Source organism: Teleopsis dalmanni, chromosome 2 (genome assembly GCF_002237135.1).
Source record: "Teleopsis dalmanni isolate 2A chromosome 2, ASM223713v2, whole genome shotgun sequence".
NCBI lineage: Eukaryota > Metazoa > Arthropoda > Insecta > Diptera > Diopsidae > Teleopsis > Teleopsis dalmanni.
In genome coordinates, this window is record NC_051847.1 from 127094272 (window position 1) to 127111276 (window position 17005).

At 31.5% G+C, this 17005-nt stretch overlaps 3 protein-coding genes across 3 annotated transcripts; 2 read left to right on the forward strand and 1 right to left on the reverse strand.

Annotated features, from left to right (window-relative positions):
• The first annotated feature begins 4554 nt into the window (after nt 1-4554).
• Nucleotides 4555-6996, forward strand: LOC119684478 (snRNA-activating protein complex subunit 4-like). The gene is made up of 3 exons (XM_038098522.1): nt 4555-5212; nt 5264-5810; nt 5874-6996. The coding sequence occupies exons 1-3, from the start codon at nt 4772-4774 to the stop codon at nt 6908-6910; spliced, it is 2025 nt and encodes a 674-aa protein (XP_037954450.1). The 5' UTR covers nt 4555-4771; the 3' UTR covers nt 6911-6996.
• A 3160-nt stretch (nt 6997-10156) lies between these two features.
• LOC119681310 lies at nt 10157-13831 on the forward strand. The gene is made up of 3 exons (XM_038094463.1): nt 10157-11868; nt 13353-13504; nt 13560-13831. Exons 1-3 carry the CDS (start codon nt 10422-10424, stop codon nt 13683-13685), a joined length of 1725 nt encoding a protein of 574 aa, XP_037950391.1. The 5' UTR covers nt 10157-10421; the 3' UTR covers nt 13686-13831.
• A 110-nt stretch (nt 13832-13941) lies between these two features.
• On the reverse strand, nt 13942-15759 carry LOC119683390. Its single transcript, XM_038097052.1, has 3 exons — nt 15525-15759; nt 15008-15433; nt 13942-14871 (listed from the first exon to the last, which is right to left on the reverse strand). The coding sequence occupies exons 1-3, from the start codon at nt 15670-15672 to the stop codon at nt 14345-14347; spliced, it is 1101 nt and encodes a 366-aa protein (XP_037952980.1). The 5' UTR covers nt 15673-15759; the 3' UTR covers nt 13942-14344.
• Between the last annotated feature and the right edge of the window lie 1246 nt (nt 15760-17005).

Genomic DNA, 17005 nt, shown 5'->3' on the forward strand with positions numbered 1-17005 from the left:
AGTAACTCTTTACATGCACCAACCCTTGAATGCATTTTGAATGGAATTTCAACTACAACTATGGTATCTTGTATGAAAAATGCATTTTATATTTTCGTTTTAAAAATATTCGGCAGGCGAGTGTGAATTATATTTTATTTTCAAAAATAAGAGTTATTCTTGAGTTTCATATTTACGAGTAAAAGGCAAAAATAACAGATATTTGTGCGTTTTAAAATAAACAAAAAGCAGAATGTAAGAGTTACTTTTGATGAATATAATATAAAGCCAATTTAATTATTATTTTATGAGTTTTATTTTAAAACGCGTATATATAAAAAGTATGCATAATATTAAGCATGAAAGGTGTTAGAACGAGTTTAGACATTTTTTTGTTGCTGCTTTTTTCCTAAAAAATTTTTGAAATAACTGTTATTTTCGGTCCCTGTAACAGTACTGCTTCTAAGGCGCATGTTATGATTGCAACATAAATTATCATTTATAACGCCAAATGATAAATTGACACTGAGAGATCACTTTATTTTAAATTGAACCACCATTTGGTAGGTACCTTGTCGTGGTGCGGGGGCTTAGGGCTGCAGTGAATCGTCGGGCTTCATTAACGGCATTAACGGGGGGTAACTAAAACCTGCCGGTGTGCGTCTGTTTTTCCCAAAGGGACGGCACATAACGACGATTGTTTTCTCCATGTTAGGGGCGGTCGAGTCCGAGTCTTTTTATGCGTAGGGTGGCAGACTTTTAAAGAAACCTTACAGTGAGGAGGTGTTTTTCTATGACTAATGTCAGAAAAAAATTCTAAAGTTACGGTGCAGGGAATCGGATCCCCAGTACCGGCGGTAGGTGTCGAGCGAGAGGGGCATCTGGCGTCGAGATCCTATGACCTGTCAAATCTCAAAATTTCAATTTCAAATCAAACTTCTATAGGTAACACTGAACAGGGCACGGCCTCCAAGCCAACTTTGGGTAGGCAGGAAGCCTTGGCTGGAGAGGGTGAGGGAGATCAAATCGGATCTCAATTTCCGACGATGACTCGTTATCACAGGTTAGCAACGTTGATGACATCAGTCAAGAGGTTGAGAAACTTTTACTTGATCCTCCTCATCTAAGGCTTCAATGCCGGGGATGGAGCCACGGAAAGTAGTGACAAAGGAGCAGAAGGTCAGAAATGGCTACAAGCGATCGGTCTACCATCTAAGAAAAATGAGAGCGAGGGACTCCTCCTCCTTCACGGAGAGGGAGAAGGATCTAATAAGGAAGCATGAAAAAGCTGTAGCAAAGTTCGAGAGGGACAACGCTACAGCTTATTCATCAATGGAACGAGGGCAATCCAAAATGGAAGCAAAGTCAGTCAAGGATATCGCTTCAACTGCAGATAAAGCCGATCCAGCGAGCGTAGTCAAGAATAGCAGCTTTAAGCGCTGCCACTAAAGACCAAACCCACAGGATCCTCTTCTAAGATACCCTACTCTTCGCCACAAAAAGGGCACGGTCCGAGGAAGAGACACAGAAGTCAAAAAAGCCTAAATCCTCGGTCTCTTTTGAATCCCCAATGGAACTGCAAGTAGCCATCATAGACAAAGTCCACCCTGATGGGAAGATGTCGCCTAAGAATTGGCTACTTGTCGAGGCGCGTCCGATGACAGCAATGACGGAGGCTGATAGTGAGGAATTAGTTTTTGATGGAGCTGGATGGCAGAAAGGTGTTAAGGTTGTTGGTTGCGGCAACAAGAAGTCCTTGGATTTCCTAACGCGCACAACCGGCAGTTTTGGCACCCTCTGGCAGGGAGCTCAACTCGAAGTAGTTTCTCGCTCTCAGCTTCCTGTACGCCCGATTGTTTTCCTGTGGGTCCCACCTTCAGTTCCGGACAAGGACGTCATGTTGACGGCAGAACCAGGCGTTAGAAACATCTAGATGGCAGATAGTGAATATGGCTGTCTGTAAAAGCGGAACAGGTAGTGACTTACTGATCGCTGTGAATCAACAGTCGCTATTAATATTAAAAAAAGAAGGAACTATCAAATTCGGGCTAGGTTCTCTAATGGTTCGGGTGCCAGGCAACAGGCATCAAACCAGCGAAGGAAAGGCATGAGGTAGTGCAAATTAATGTGCACCACTCGATCCTAGCCTCGCTCGACCAGATTAAGTACCTCTCGGAACGTGATGTGGACGTGGCAATTGTTCAAGAACCATGGCTTGTCAATAGCTAGAATGGCTATCATCTCTACACTCCACATACACAAGGTAAGATTAGAACCTGTATAGTTGCAAAAAGAAATCTTGACATTTTCCCTTAACTTCTTACAGTAATGGAGATCTCCCACCGGTAGTTTGTGAACAAAGGCACAGGCCCAGCCTGTTGCTAACGTCCGCATACTTTTCGTATGACGAAGAAGATCCACCATCAGCAGCCTTTCGAGCACTAACTGCCTATGCAGAATCACGAGGACTGTTTCTGGTAGCTGGGTGTGATGCAAATGGACACCACGAGTTCGGTGGTAGCAGAGATACTAACACTACGTGTTGATAAATGGGTAAATGTGTGCAGTGCAAAAAATCCCAAAAAATCTGGTTTTGGTTTAGCATCAATTTAGCCTAACTCGCATACGTCCTAAATACTCATTGGTTAAACAAATTACAGCTAGAACCTCATTTTTATGAACTCAATGTAAATTGATTGTAAAGAAGACAAATGAAAAATGCCTAGATGTAAAAAAGAAATAAAGTTAAAATTTATACAGTACTGCTAAAACAAAGCCCTCGGAGCTCTATAGTGAATTCTCCCTGGGGCAAAAGAAACAGGACTATGACTTCAATGTAGCAGCTATTTTCACTAAAATTTTATTTAGATGCGCACAACATTTAACATATGCGTGGCGCTTTGCATTTTTGTGCGCAGTAGTGTTTTTTTGATCCCTGATTTAACCATTTTCAAAATTTATATAGTGTCTTCGCCTAACTTAAAACTTATAAATTCTGCTTCAACATTCAACAATTTGAAATTTTCGACTCGCCGAACTTACACAAACTTCTGATTTAGAAGAATCTTAATGACTTAAATAGTTGTGCTGTAAGAAATCAGCGGACGTACCTATTCTACCTTATGGTAGGAAAAAAAGTGTGAAGAAATTGAACTTTAGTTTTTTGACGCTAGCATAGAAAATATAACCAAAACATGATTATTTGTCTTATAAGACAGACAATGCAACATAAAAACACAAACAACACAATGTCAATCCAAATATGAAACGAATTGAACATAAAAAAATGCTTAATATTTGTAATAGCTGGTATAATCGGTCTGTTCCACGAGCTACTCGTAGTTATTTTGAGTAACACTGTGTATACACGAGTGCGTTCCACCAGCATATTTTCAAGTAAATAAGAGTTTCTGAGACAGCGTAACATCCCTGTCGAAATTTGAAAATGCTATACAGACTTTACTCGTACATTTTATTTCAAGTAAAATTTGTGTTAATGCGTAAATCAGTTGTTAAATTTCTGAATTTTGTTTGAATTTAAATTTTTGTATTTTTTATTTGCGCAGCACTGGTATTCTTACCAGACTTTACGCAAAGCTGTTGTATGAATATTTGTGTAAAGAGCGTAATTTGGCACTTTATTTTTGTTACGTTCTCAGTTTGTACTCTACTTGTGTTTTACTTGAGTTTTACTACGAGTAGCTCGTGAAACAGAATTAATATTTTTCCCATATGTTATAAGGTGTTAGCTGTTTGCTTACGACTCAACTTATTTAACTAATATAATTTTTAAGTTAAATTAAGTAAAATATACTAAATTTCCCGTGATATGAAAACAATAAGTGCCCACTCAGTATAAAATGCCTTGCAATTCATTTAGAATTTTAAAACAGTTTTCATATCACTAGGTATTTAAGGTTACGGTTATATTACATGCGAATTTTTTCTTGCGTATTCGTACGAACAAATCAAATGTATGTAATTATATGTGAGTGGTTACAGTTGCTGAGAATTATTCAAGCGACGTCTTGTGTATCTCATGCGAATATTCGATTATACAAAATATTTTGTTTGAAATTGAAAGGTGTGTGGTTCACATAATTTTAAGTTCATAAATGGAAATAAATTTGAAAACAAATACTACTTTTAGAAAATGATTGTGATTTGCTAATTTTTTTGTTTGAGGAAAAGACAAACTCTCCATTTTTATACCTTGAAGAATAAAAATCACGCATCCAAATTCATCCTTTGTTATTTGATATTAATAAATGACTTAATAGCGAATTTTCCGTTAAATATATTTCATCTTGACTATACATTTTGTTTTCAACATAAACGAAACAGAACTGTCAATTCGCAAGCAATGTAACCGCAACAGGCGATGTATTCGCATGAGAAAACATATGTACGAACACGCAAGACAAAATTCGCATGCAATGTATCCGCAGGTTAACAAGAAAATATTACAAAGCTATTCCAGCTGCAGACCCAATTCGGTATAACAAAGAATTTTATCAGTTGGCCTTAATTTACCTACCCAAAATATCAAATTGAATTCAGCAAATTTATTAGTTCATCATATTTAATATTAAATGTTCTTCGTACGTGAATTGGTAAGGTGCCAATGTGTTGCCACATGGAAACAGCTTTAAAGTTTGTTGCTATGTTTGCAACTTACAAAATGTTGTGATGCATAAAATGCAACTCTAGCATAACGGAACTTTATCCTTAAAATAGTTTTCAAACCGAAGTTCGTTCATATTGAGAAGACGCGTTTGTTCACGAAGCGGTAATGGAGGAACAACGCAAATTAATGCAGGCATTGCTTGCAAATGAACACGTAATAATGAATTCTGACTTCGAAACTAGACTAAATTTTGCTGTAAAACTTAATGAAGTTTTATCAGAATATTTTGAAACTTTAAACGATATGTGTTTGAAACTCCTGATGCGTGTACGTTCATGTATGGGTGAAGATTCCGAAGAACAAGAAGCGGAAAAATTAAAATCGTTGAAGAAAATTGCTAAATGTGTGAAAGGTTCAGAGATTGATGACTACAGAGAAGGAAATAAATTTTTTAGAGATCTAAATGGTCGCGCAGCTCCAAATAACGAAGATTACATTAAACGTAAAAGCGAAGGTGAAATCTTCCCAATGGATTTCAGTTTGGTTAAAAACTGTTATTGGATTGAAACAGATAAAAAATTGCTTCTGATGGGTATAAAAGAGCAAGTACGTATCTTGTCTAGCAACATTAAAATATACTTAAATCTTGTATTTTAGATAGTAAATACATTACTGGAGCGAAAAATTATTGATATACATTGGGATGGTAAGATGGATTACTTGCATTCCTCTAATTTAAAAGATATGTTAAAAAAAGTGGACGGAAGAATAGAAATTGACTGGTTTCAAATTTCTGCTGGGGATCTCAGGAGCAGACATAATGAAACATCATGCGAGGCAATGTGGAATGTTTTTCTGCATCCGTCACTTAAACGTTCAAAATGGACTAATGAGGAGAACAACCGACTTATAACAGCTGCAAAAAAATATAAATTTCAAAATTGGGAAGCTATTGGTAAAGAAGTAGGCGGTCGTTCTGACTATCAGTGTTACATACAGTACAGGACAAAAGCCTGCTACAACTTACCAAATCGTTTTAAAAAGTGGGATAAAAATGACGATATCAAATTAATTGAGTTAGTTCATAAAAACACAACAAATAATGTTACTGATTGGACAACAGTAACTACTTATTTTAGATTTAAGCCTAAAGGTGATATTATAGCGCGTTACAATACTAGGTTAAAGCCAGGCATAAATTTTAGTAAGTACAAAACCTTTTAAAAAATATATATATAACACCTATATACAATAAATATATTTTTAGAGCCATTTTCACCAGAAGAAGATATCCTTCTTATTGGTCTTGTTAAAAAGTATGGAGAAAAATTTAGTATAATACCTCGTGATATGTTTCCCGATCGTACTATTCTACAACTACGTAATCGTTACTTAAATACCCTGAAGCATCGTCATAGAAATACAACGTGGACTTACGAAGATGATGATAAATTAACAAAGTTTGTTACTGAACATGGTACATCAAGTTGGTTAAAGTGTGCTGAATTGCTAGGCAACCATACTCGAACGAGTTGCCGCACCCGCTTTATCACTATTAAAAGAATGTTTAAAAAAAATCCTAATTTAAAACTTACAGATGTTCCACGTCATAAAATTCTGAAAAGTGACAATTTAGTAAGGCCAGATCATTATGAAACTCAACTTGATTTGTTAGAAAGTGATGAAATTGGCAAATTAGCATACCATCCTCTGATTAGTATTAAAAAAGAATTAAGATTATTGGAATTAGAAATGAATGCGTCTTTCAAATTCGGCTATGACTATAGCACTTTTAATAGTTATTTCACAAAGTGGCCTGCGTGTATTCCAGCAAAAAACATAATGGCAAATGCATTGAAGATTCATACTCCAATGCAAGTAGACAATTTATTGTTAACGAATTTACCTTTCCATTTTCAGAAAACAGTAGAAAAGATGATGAAAGCTGTAGCGGAACAAAGTCTAAATAATTTGCCCCCAAATTATTCAACATTAATTGCTTATCGAACGTTGTGTTCCTTTAGAAAGCTATTCACTCCAAATTTACTAAAGGTGAAAAACAGTTACAATAATGTGGATTTAACACTGTTCAAACAGCGATTCAGATCAACATTTTTTCTTCCTGGTATCATGTGTTGCTCAAATCCATCTAAACTTAATATTGGACCACTTGAATACAAACCTGAAAATAATGATCCGGAAGAAATTTATCATTGTGGAAGATATTATAAAATACAAAAAGTTACGGACCAAGGTTCCAGCCATGATACAGAAAAGGATTCTATAAATCCACCATCAAAGTAACACATTTTTATTTATTAATCCAGATTTGTGTTTGTATTCATATATAATTATTGTACTTGCACATTCGATATGAATTCACACCTTCAATCAACATTTAAAAAAAATATAAAATTTGAATTTATATTACTTTTTATATCTGATTGTAATTATTCAAAATAAATAAAAAAATAACAAAAATCTTTATTTACTAATTATTATGTACTTTACGTATATGTATATATAGTGGCGTGAATGCGAGAGATGATTCTTTGCTCCAAGAAATTATATTTTTACCTAGACAGTATAATTATAACAGTATTAATACGTATATATGTACGTGGTTATACATGAATTATTATTGTATATTGTAGAGAATATTACTGAGTTTGTGCCACCAGTCTCTTGCATAAAGCAATTTCTAAGCTTCCTAATTCATGTCTTCCTAGTTGGATTCTGTTAATTTCTTTATTTCAGTGAAGATAGATGCTACATTGAAACCATGGTCCTGGGAGAATTCAACATAGAGTTTTGAGGGCTTTATTTTAGCAGTACTGTATTAATTGTAACTTTATTTATTTTTTACCTCTAAGCATTTTTCATTTGTCGTCCTTATAATCAATTTACATACTTAACAGTATTTAATGTGATATTTAGTTGCCAAATATATTATGATATGAATATATATATGAACATGAAAAAGTTTTAGTAGTGAAATTCAAGTATTTTCAAATTTGATGGGTCTGTTCCACGAGCTACTCGTAGTGACTTTGAGTAACACTGTGTATATAGTACACAAGTGTGTTCCACCAGCAAATTTTTGTGTATTTTCGTGTAAATTTTACTTGTGTTTTACTTGAGTTTTAATACGAGTAGCTCCTGAAACAGACCTATTATACAAGTCAATTTTACTGCCTTGAGGAACACTTCTTTTAATAGGCTAGAGTTAAAAAGAAATATTTCCGTGTTTGATTCGGATGAATTAATCAAACATCTTCGATTGTAAAGTATTACAAATGTCTAATGAGATACTTCTTTTTATATAGACCTTATTCAAAAATGTAAAATAAATGAATAGGTAACTTGCCTAACCCTGTACATACATACATATATTTACTTGAACATAATTGATTTTTGACTCTACTTAAATTGATTATTCATTTAAAAATTTGTTAAATACTTTATTGTTTTGTTTTTCGAAATGCGATACTATGTAAATAGTATTAAAACGATCCAAATAAATAATATAAAAGAACAAATAAAATAAAAGGTATTTAACAAAAATTATTGTAAGAAGTCGATTTATGGGTCACACCATGATATTTTGTTTAACATTTTAATTAAAATTAATATTCTTATTTCATATAATTAAATAAAATAGTCATTACAATTGTACAAATCACTAATTTTGGTTAGCAAAATATCTCATTACTTAACCTAATTGGCAACAGTTTAGATTAATTAAAACAATCGCCAGTTAATCGCCCGTTCAATTAGTATAGAAAGATTATCGCGTTTGCAAATAAATTGAGATAATGTAAGTTTACTTTAAGTTACTGGGCACCTTTGCAACAGAGGCAACTCTGTTAAAAAAATGGATGTTTTAATTTTTAATTTTAATTTTTATAACTTTATTATGATATTTTTAATGCCATTTATATGCCAACACTGAAGGTTTTTTTAAACCTAAAAATTTGTCAAGATATTGCAAAATTTACCAGCATATTAAAAAAAATTGTAAAAATTTAAATTTTATATACAAAATATTAGTCTAATACTATTTATAAATGCTTAGAAAAACTAGAAATGAAACAAAAATATCCACCCTAATATTAATAAATTTATTTTAAATAATTATATGTAATATGTAATTAAATTTAGTTAATAAATTTAGTTAATATTTTGAATAATCAAGTTATATTAAGTTTATAATTTTATTTATTATGATTTAGTTATAAAATTTAGTTAATAATTCTATTTTATTTGATATAATAAAATAATAATAAAAACTTTATATGTAAAATATATAATCAAATTTCAGAATGGTTACAGGCTCCTCGGGGAGGCATGCAGATCTGAGGTCAATTATTCTTTAGTCTGATGAAGTGATAAACAATAATCTAGTCAAGGAGCAAAGAGGGGTTTTGAAGAAACCTCGCAGTTAATAGAGAGTAAAAGTGTTCAGGTGCACTGACTCAACTAGCCTCAACATAATAATAATTAATTATTGTGTAATATGGTGTTTATTAATATTCCTCATGAAACCTTCTCATGCTACTATAGGGCATAGCACTGTCTTCACAGCCAATCATATTAATACAATATACACTAACAACAATTGTGGTTTTCCTCTTCCGGTGTTTTCGCTGCATATAATAGGCAAACTTCATATATTTGAATGAAGCCAGTATTAAATTTCAGCAAAAATAAATTTTAAAATAATTTGGAAGAACTTGTGCATTTCATGCACCCGAAGTCGGTCATATATTTAAAAAAAAAAATAAGCGTAACACAAAGTCTATACATCACATTAAAAATATTGTCTCACCTACCCATGCACACAAAGATATTTAGTAAGTGTGCCATAACAAACAAGAGTAGAAAAAGTGTAGCAAGAAGCTTACGCATGAACTAAAAGCTACGTATGCATTTGCTCTTATATTGGAGTTTTTTTCACAAAATGTTCGCTATTGTTTTAATTGCTGACTCCACTAACATAATATTAGCGATCATACATGAAATAATAAATTTGATCATTTTTAGAGGCAAATTACATGTTTTTATTTTTCAATATTTTTACCCCAACACTATAAACATGATTGGATTTCTATAGCCACCACTATATATTCAACAACGACAACGATAGTATTTAAGTGCATTTTTAGGCTGTGTGTGAGTTCGAGTAAATTGAGGTAAAGTAAATTGAAACTTCCTAGAGATTTTTTGCTCTGCACTTGTGTACATATTTATTTGTTTATTTATTACACTTATTTCAAATTTATTTATTTATATATTGAATATCTTATAAAATTTTCACAATGGTAACACCTAATTTACCCTACTTGAAATTCTGGTAAATACCAACATTCGCTACCAAACCGACAAAATTTACTATTTCCCTCAATTTACATTTATTTATTTATAAATTTTTTACAGTGTATCTATCGAAATGTCAAAATAGAGTATGTTGTTCGGTCATCTGATGGCATTGAACTGTCATTATTATCGCTTTACTTAGTCATTCGCGAATTTTTTCATACTATTGCAAACAATATTTATATCAGTTCATACTGCAGTTATTTATTAAATTACAGTAAAATATAAAATGAAATTTTCAACAATAATTAAGTAGTAACTTACTTCGTCCATTAAAATTAAACTGCTTTTATGCTTAAAATTAAATAATACATGATAGTTAATTTATCGCCGCAGATTTTTCACTATATATTTATAAAAAACATATTGAAAAATTGTACTTACATATATTTATTTGGTGCTAAATGGTTAGTTTAATACCAATATTTTATTAAATATTATGTCAGCTTTTAATTTCATGGATGGAGTCCCTGTTAAAATATCAGAGAAGTACAAACCTCCTCCACGTATATATCAAGTGCCCCAAGCAATAGTGAATAAGTTAACAATATCCGAGTCACATTACAGTGAATTGCCTTCGTATACATATGATTTTCATTTGGAAAGAAAAGTACTGACTAAAATCCCGGAATGGCGTCGCATGCGTAAACATGCAGAAGAAGCTCGCGCTGAACGTAGACAGCAACGTGAACAACAAAAATTGCAAGACTTGGAGGCCCAACAAAAGCAACTATTAGGCGCTGTTAGTTATCCAAGTACAGAAGAATTGTCGTCTTCAAATAGCGAAGATGAGGATAAAGTGGTGTCATCACCTTCTGAAAAAGAACTTACTCGAAACGATGAAATACAGACATCCTCTCCCTACGTCTATAGTTTTAATGACATATTACAGCCAACAATATTGCCACGAAATGATAGGAAAATAAAAAACAACTGTGATGTAGATATAAATATAATAACTCAAGTTGGAAATGTAGTTAATGCCAAAACATTGTCAAACCAAAATTCTTTCAATTATAAAGATTTTGAGGACGATACCTCGTCCCCCTTTGATAACATTGAGCTGAAAACGATCAATGATTTGGACATTTTGGCACAGGTTCTACATAATACGCAGCTTAGTAAAAATTTGGCAGAAAATGATGAGGAAAATAATAAAACCAAAGAGGGAACACAAAGCATTGCGACAACGACGACAAATGATTTAAGTCAGGTGCTTGAATATTCCGATGTTACTAATAACGTTTTAGATCCAGATAAATTAAAAATCATAGAGCATACAAATGCAGCATTAAAACAAGTTGATTTTAGTAGCTTAAGCCAACAATTTAAGCATGAAAACATTCCAAATGCTACCGCACTAGTATTTCAAAATCAGCTAAATGATACAGATACTTTCATAACTCGAAACAAAGTAAATCCTCTTATTAACAATACTCCTATGCAAACACAGCAGACAAATTATTTTCCTTTTAATGCAATACACAATGATGTTGAACATATATCACAGCAACAACAACAGCAGCAGCAGCAGCAGTATTTAAATTATAATCTACAGTGCAATAATTTATCGTTTTATGGGGGTAGTTGCAATGGCGGCAGTATTGGCTATTTTAGTCCTACACATATTACTCATCTTGTCGGCAATAACACCAACAACTATTTGCATCCAGATGTTAACAAGATATTAAGTAATATGCAATATATTCCTTCAACAGTCCAATCTGCGGAAAATGTTGATAATGCTAAATCAAAAAGCGTACCAAATATTATAAAGGAATTAAGCGACGAAGTACGATTCTCTGAAATGCGCAGATCCAGAAATCACAGTTACAATTTAGAAGACAGCAAGGAACAAAATATACTACACGAGCAAGAAAAAGAAGGTATGAGGAACAAATAATTTGTTAATAAACTTAATTGTTATCAAACAAATAATTGGATCCGCTCTTATATCGAATTATTATTTCGGTTTGTAGTCGCAATAGTAGCTCTATTATTTGGTTTCAAGTGTTGATGTCATAGAGAAATTTACAATCTGCCATATATGACTCAATTTGATCACAATAAATCTGATAAGACTGAGTATAAAATTTTTGTTGTATATGTGCCCAGGAAAAAGTTTAGATTTATGCAATTTGCTTATATTATCTTACATTAAAATATTATTGTATAAATTTTTCCATGTGTTGATTTTATACTTCATCAATACATTTCCTAAATCTGTTAGGATGACATTTAATGATAAAATTTGGATTTTAAAATATTGTGAAAGAAAAGCGGGTTACTAAACTTGATTGTTTAAGATGCGTTAAGCTAAAACTTGAAACTGGTTGTTATGGCAGGTTGTGGATTTATTTACATTAACTATTTCATTGATGCAACCATTTTCTTTATCTGTTTTCAAAATAAAAATAAATTTTAATTTTTGAATAAAGTACTCGTGTTGCTGTAAAGCTACGCTTTCTTTGTATGGTGACAAAGAAGCTTTATTAAAATTTAGAGGGATTTTGAATAGCAGAGAAAGAAATAAAGGACAAACACAAAAATTTATTTTAATTTTATTGAAGTTTGGCTGACCATACAACGCTGTTTCGAGTATTGCCAAGTACTCATCATCAGTGGTCTTTGGAATAATCGAATAGCTTTGAAAAAATAAAGAATAGGCGAACCCAAAAGTTAACTTTCAATTCGTTGAACTTGTGTTTCCAAAATAAAGCTGTAGTTTATAAGCTCGTTTTAATTTAAAGCACGGCAAGTGCTTTGGTTGGTGTCACTAATTAAATAAAAATAAGGGACATAAAACCTAGAACTTGAGTATTGAAAGTTTGTGCAGCCTTGGCTTCTTGTGGATAAACACGATTAGTTATCGCTTCTAATTTGACAGGCACATGTTCTAAGTCTGCCACTTGCAGTCCAAACAAACTATACGGACTATAAATTAATTAAATAAAAATTCGATTATTCCAAAGACCACTGATGAAGAGTACTTGGCAATACTCGAAACAGCGTTGTATGGTCAGCCAAACTTCAATAAAATTAAAATAAATTTTTGTGTTTGTCCTTTATTTCTTTCTTTGCTATTCAAAATCCCTCTAAATTTTAATTTTATTGTTCAATTATTCAGTATTATACTTCTGATGGTATTTCTAGTCAATAAAACCGTCGTCTATATTAAAATTTTATAAAATTTGCAAACAATATATTCCGTGTATCAAATTAATTGTATTCTGTCTCTAACGCCTCTAAATTTGGTTGCTACTATGGTCATGTGTTTTTTTAAAGAATCTACGCAGCATTAAATCTTAAAATAATTGTTTATATAATATATTATAAATGTTATATTTAAAAAAATTATTTTTTTTCACAGAAGAAGAAAATCAAAAAAAAAGCAACGAAAGTCATTGTTACACTCAACTAGAAGTTTCTGCTCAGAAACTAGCGAAAAGCATAAGCTCAATGGGTTTTCCCTTAGAGCGTGTAGCTAAAATAGCAAAAATATTTGGGACTGATGATAAGAAGGTAATTCTTGAATATTCATTTAAAAGTAAACGTATAATTTCTGAAATAATTATAGATTATTGAGCATTTAATACCACTAAGTGAATTGATGGATCTTGGCTTTGATGAAGCAGCAATCTCAGAAGCACTCATGAAATGCGATAATAATAAAGAGAAAGCATTAGAATATTTAATATCATAGTTATATATTTGGTTGGCGAAATTCTTTTTACTCTTTGTTTGTAGCTTAAGTATATTAAATATGTTTTTGAAATGTAAAGTATGCAAACTACCAATGAATTTATAAGAAATTATAAAGCAAATGGGATATATTCCTATAATAATGTATTAATTTATTCCACTTACATTAATTTAATAAAAGCTTTGTATTTTGTATACATTTCACCTATTTAAACTATAATTAAAGACATAAGTGAATATAGATATTTATATAGATGTAAACATGGATTTTTTTAACTGATAAGAATGGCATTCTATGCTATTTCGCTTCTACTCAGAATTTCTGTTTAATTTCTAATATAAGTTCCTTGGTGTGCAGATAGTTGACAAACTGTTACAAAGTAATGCTTTAATACAAACGTTTAGTATTTTAAATATAATAAGGTAGTTTCTATTTTATTTTATTGTACCGCATTTAAATTAATTTTTCTTCCAAAAAAAATACAAATTCATAGATTTCAAGTTTGTCCTTACAATTAATTTAGGATTTTTGTACTGTATAAACAACACTTTTCGAATTATTAAATCACTTTATATTAACTTAAAGACCACATATTTAGATAGCTTAATTTACATTCTTTAAAATTTTTATATATAATTCACAAGTACATAAAATATAACTTAAGTCATTGTAGCCATTAATATATTTATAGCGTTCTCAATATCTCCATTAGTAATGTTTAGATACATTATATTGTCATCATAACTAACGAATCCCATTTGAGCCATAATGCGTAATTCATTAGCATATTGATGATCTCTGTATCCAGCAGGTATGTCATCATCATTGTCAGTATTATCGGCAATTGACATGGATACATCACCACTTTGGGAAGCACTTTCAGAAGGAGCACCTTCTGGAGTTTCGATATTGGAGCTTTCAGTTGATGCAGGATTTAAAAGATAGGAATCAACATTTCGCTCGGATTGCTGTCCCAAATTCCTTTCGGCAATGTTAGACAAAGAATTAACCGAATTGGAACCAGGACCAGCATTACCAAAGTTAATTTGGGCAAGCGCTGCTTGGAGTTGCCGTCGACTGATTGCGCGCGATTCATTTCTACTACTATTTTCTCCACTGCTATTTGGACCCGTAAAGTTTTCTTCCTCCGACGAATTTGTTGAATCAGAATTAAATGACTCTACAGCTGAAAGGAAAAAAATTTTGTTATTCGTATAAGGTGATATATGAAACAAACTTAAATTAGTTATCCGATAACTATATATTTGCGCATATAACACATAATTGGGTAACTAATTTTTTGTTTCTCTCAATCAACATACTCTGTGATGAATTTTCTTTCGTTATTTCCTTTTTAACAGTACTAACAATGAATCGAGCCGCTTCAACAATTATTGGATAAGTTTTCGCCACTTTTTCTATTACCTCTCGTTTATTAAGTGTGCTAAACAGCACAGAATCTCTAATGAAAGCTTGGGCTCCTAAATTGTGTCGAAATTCTGGATACTTGGATATAACAGCCTGTAATATATTTACACGGGAGACAACATTAATTTGAGTGCGCGCGATTTGATCAAACCAGCCAACTGTATTGTTTATAGTTTCTGTGGTTATTTCTGCTTCGGCAGATTTTGACACAATTTCATCAGGTTTACGTTGTTTTCTTATACAGAAGACCATCGCATCCGGTTTTAAAACATCTTCTAATTTAACATGATCTTCAAGCAACGAACCATTGTATATAAGATCTATAAATACCACGCAATTTATAAACAAAGAAATTATAAATAAAATTAAAAGACGAAAAAGCAATGAACCTGTCCCCCTTATTCTACTTACCTAAGTTTTTAGCATCGTCACTTATTTTTTCGGCTAACGTTTGTTTTAAATAAGTCACATTTTTTTCGAAATCAATATCTTTCACCGGCATCAAGCTCTCTGGCTTATTTTCAATATATACACCAGCAAATATATTTTTAAATCCCATTATTCAAACTTTATACGAAAATATTTAAACAAAAACTACTTCCAGTTCGTGTCTCAACAAAACAAAATTCGACTACACTCTAAAGAAAAATGATATGCATTTTGTAGTAATGTCAAATTAAGTTCACAGTACAGTACTTATAAAAGTTTATAAAATAATTAAAAAATTTCAAATAGAAACTAATGTTAGTTTCCATTATTAATTAGTTAATTGATCATTAAAATCTTATTTTTAATATTATTATTGCAATTTAATTAGGTTATTTTATTTAAATACACATTAAATAAAATACTTGATTAAAACTAAGATTATGAGTTGTTCATTTATATTGGTGACGTTGTTGTAAATAATAAAATATTAATCGATATTGTCAAATACATATAATTAAATATGCAATTCGCTTTCAGATATTTTTATAAATTACAATAGAAAGTATTTTTTGTATTATGTATTTATCATTTTAGCTGTGAGACTATTTCTTTTTGAAACACAATAAATTAAATTGCATTAAGTGAGTTTCCAATCTTTTGCCAGTAAAAACTTTCAAAGATAAAATACTTTGAAAAGAAATTATATGCTTTCAAATACAACAAAAATTACAGCTACACAAATTAACAAATGACTGAAAAACAAAAAAATAAGGGGAACGTTCGTTAATTTAAAACAAATTTGTTAATAAATTTATTATTTATTATTCTATGAAATTCGGTAAATTATTAAGAAAGACCTTATATATAATTTTAAATTAGTGCAGTTATTTTAAATTTTAAATTTATTTTTTACCTGAAATAAATCTAACGCAAACGCAAAATTAGTAAGAATATATGCAAATTATACGTACAGAAATGAATTTATTATCTTTATCATATTGACCATATTAATTGAAATAATTAATGGAGCCTCTGTACAACACGCCTTTTGATTAATGATCAAGGAGAGCATAAAATTGACCATTCCTCATATGACTATGTGTAAAATATAGTGCTTACGCAAAGATTAAATTGTATACAAATTATGACATATGACACTAACTTTACTGTCATTAATTGAAAATATGTTGTCCGTTCAAATTAATGTGCGAAAAGACCGCAAAAATAGCGACGAACAGAATTTCCTCATAGCTTTATTTAAACTCATTTTAACTCACATAAAATGTAGAGATACAATTTAAGTCTAAAAAGCGAAAAATAATTTTAATGTGCGGAATTACTCCGGTGTGTTCAGGCACAGTAAGTAACAATTATACTAAGCTAAGTTGAAAATTGTATCATAAAACATAAATTTACATTACGACTATTTGCTCACACACTCTTAATTTTTCACTACGCATACA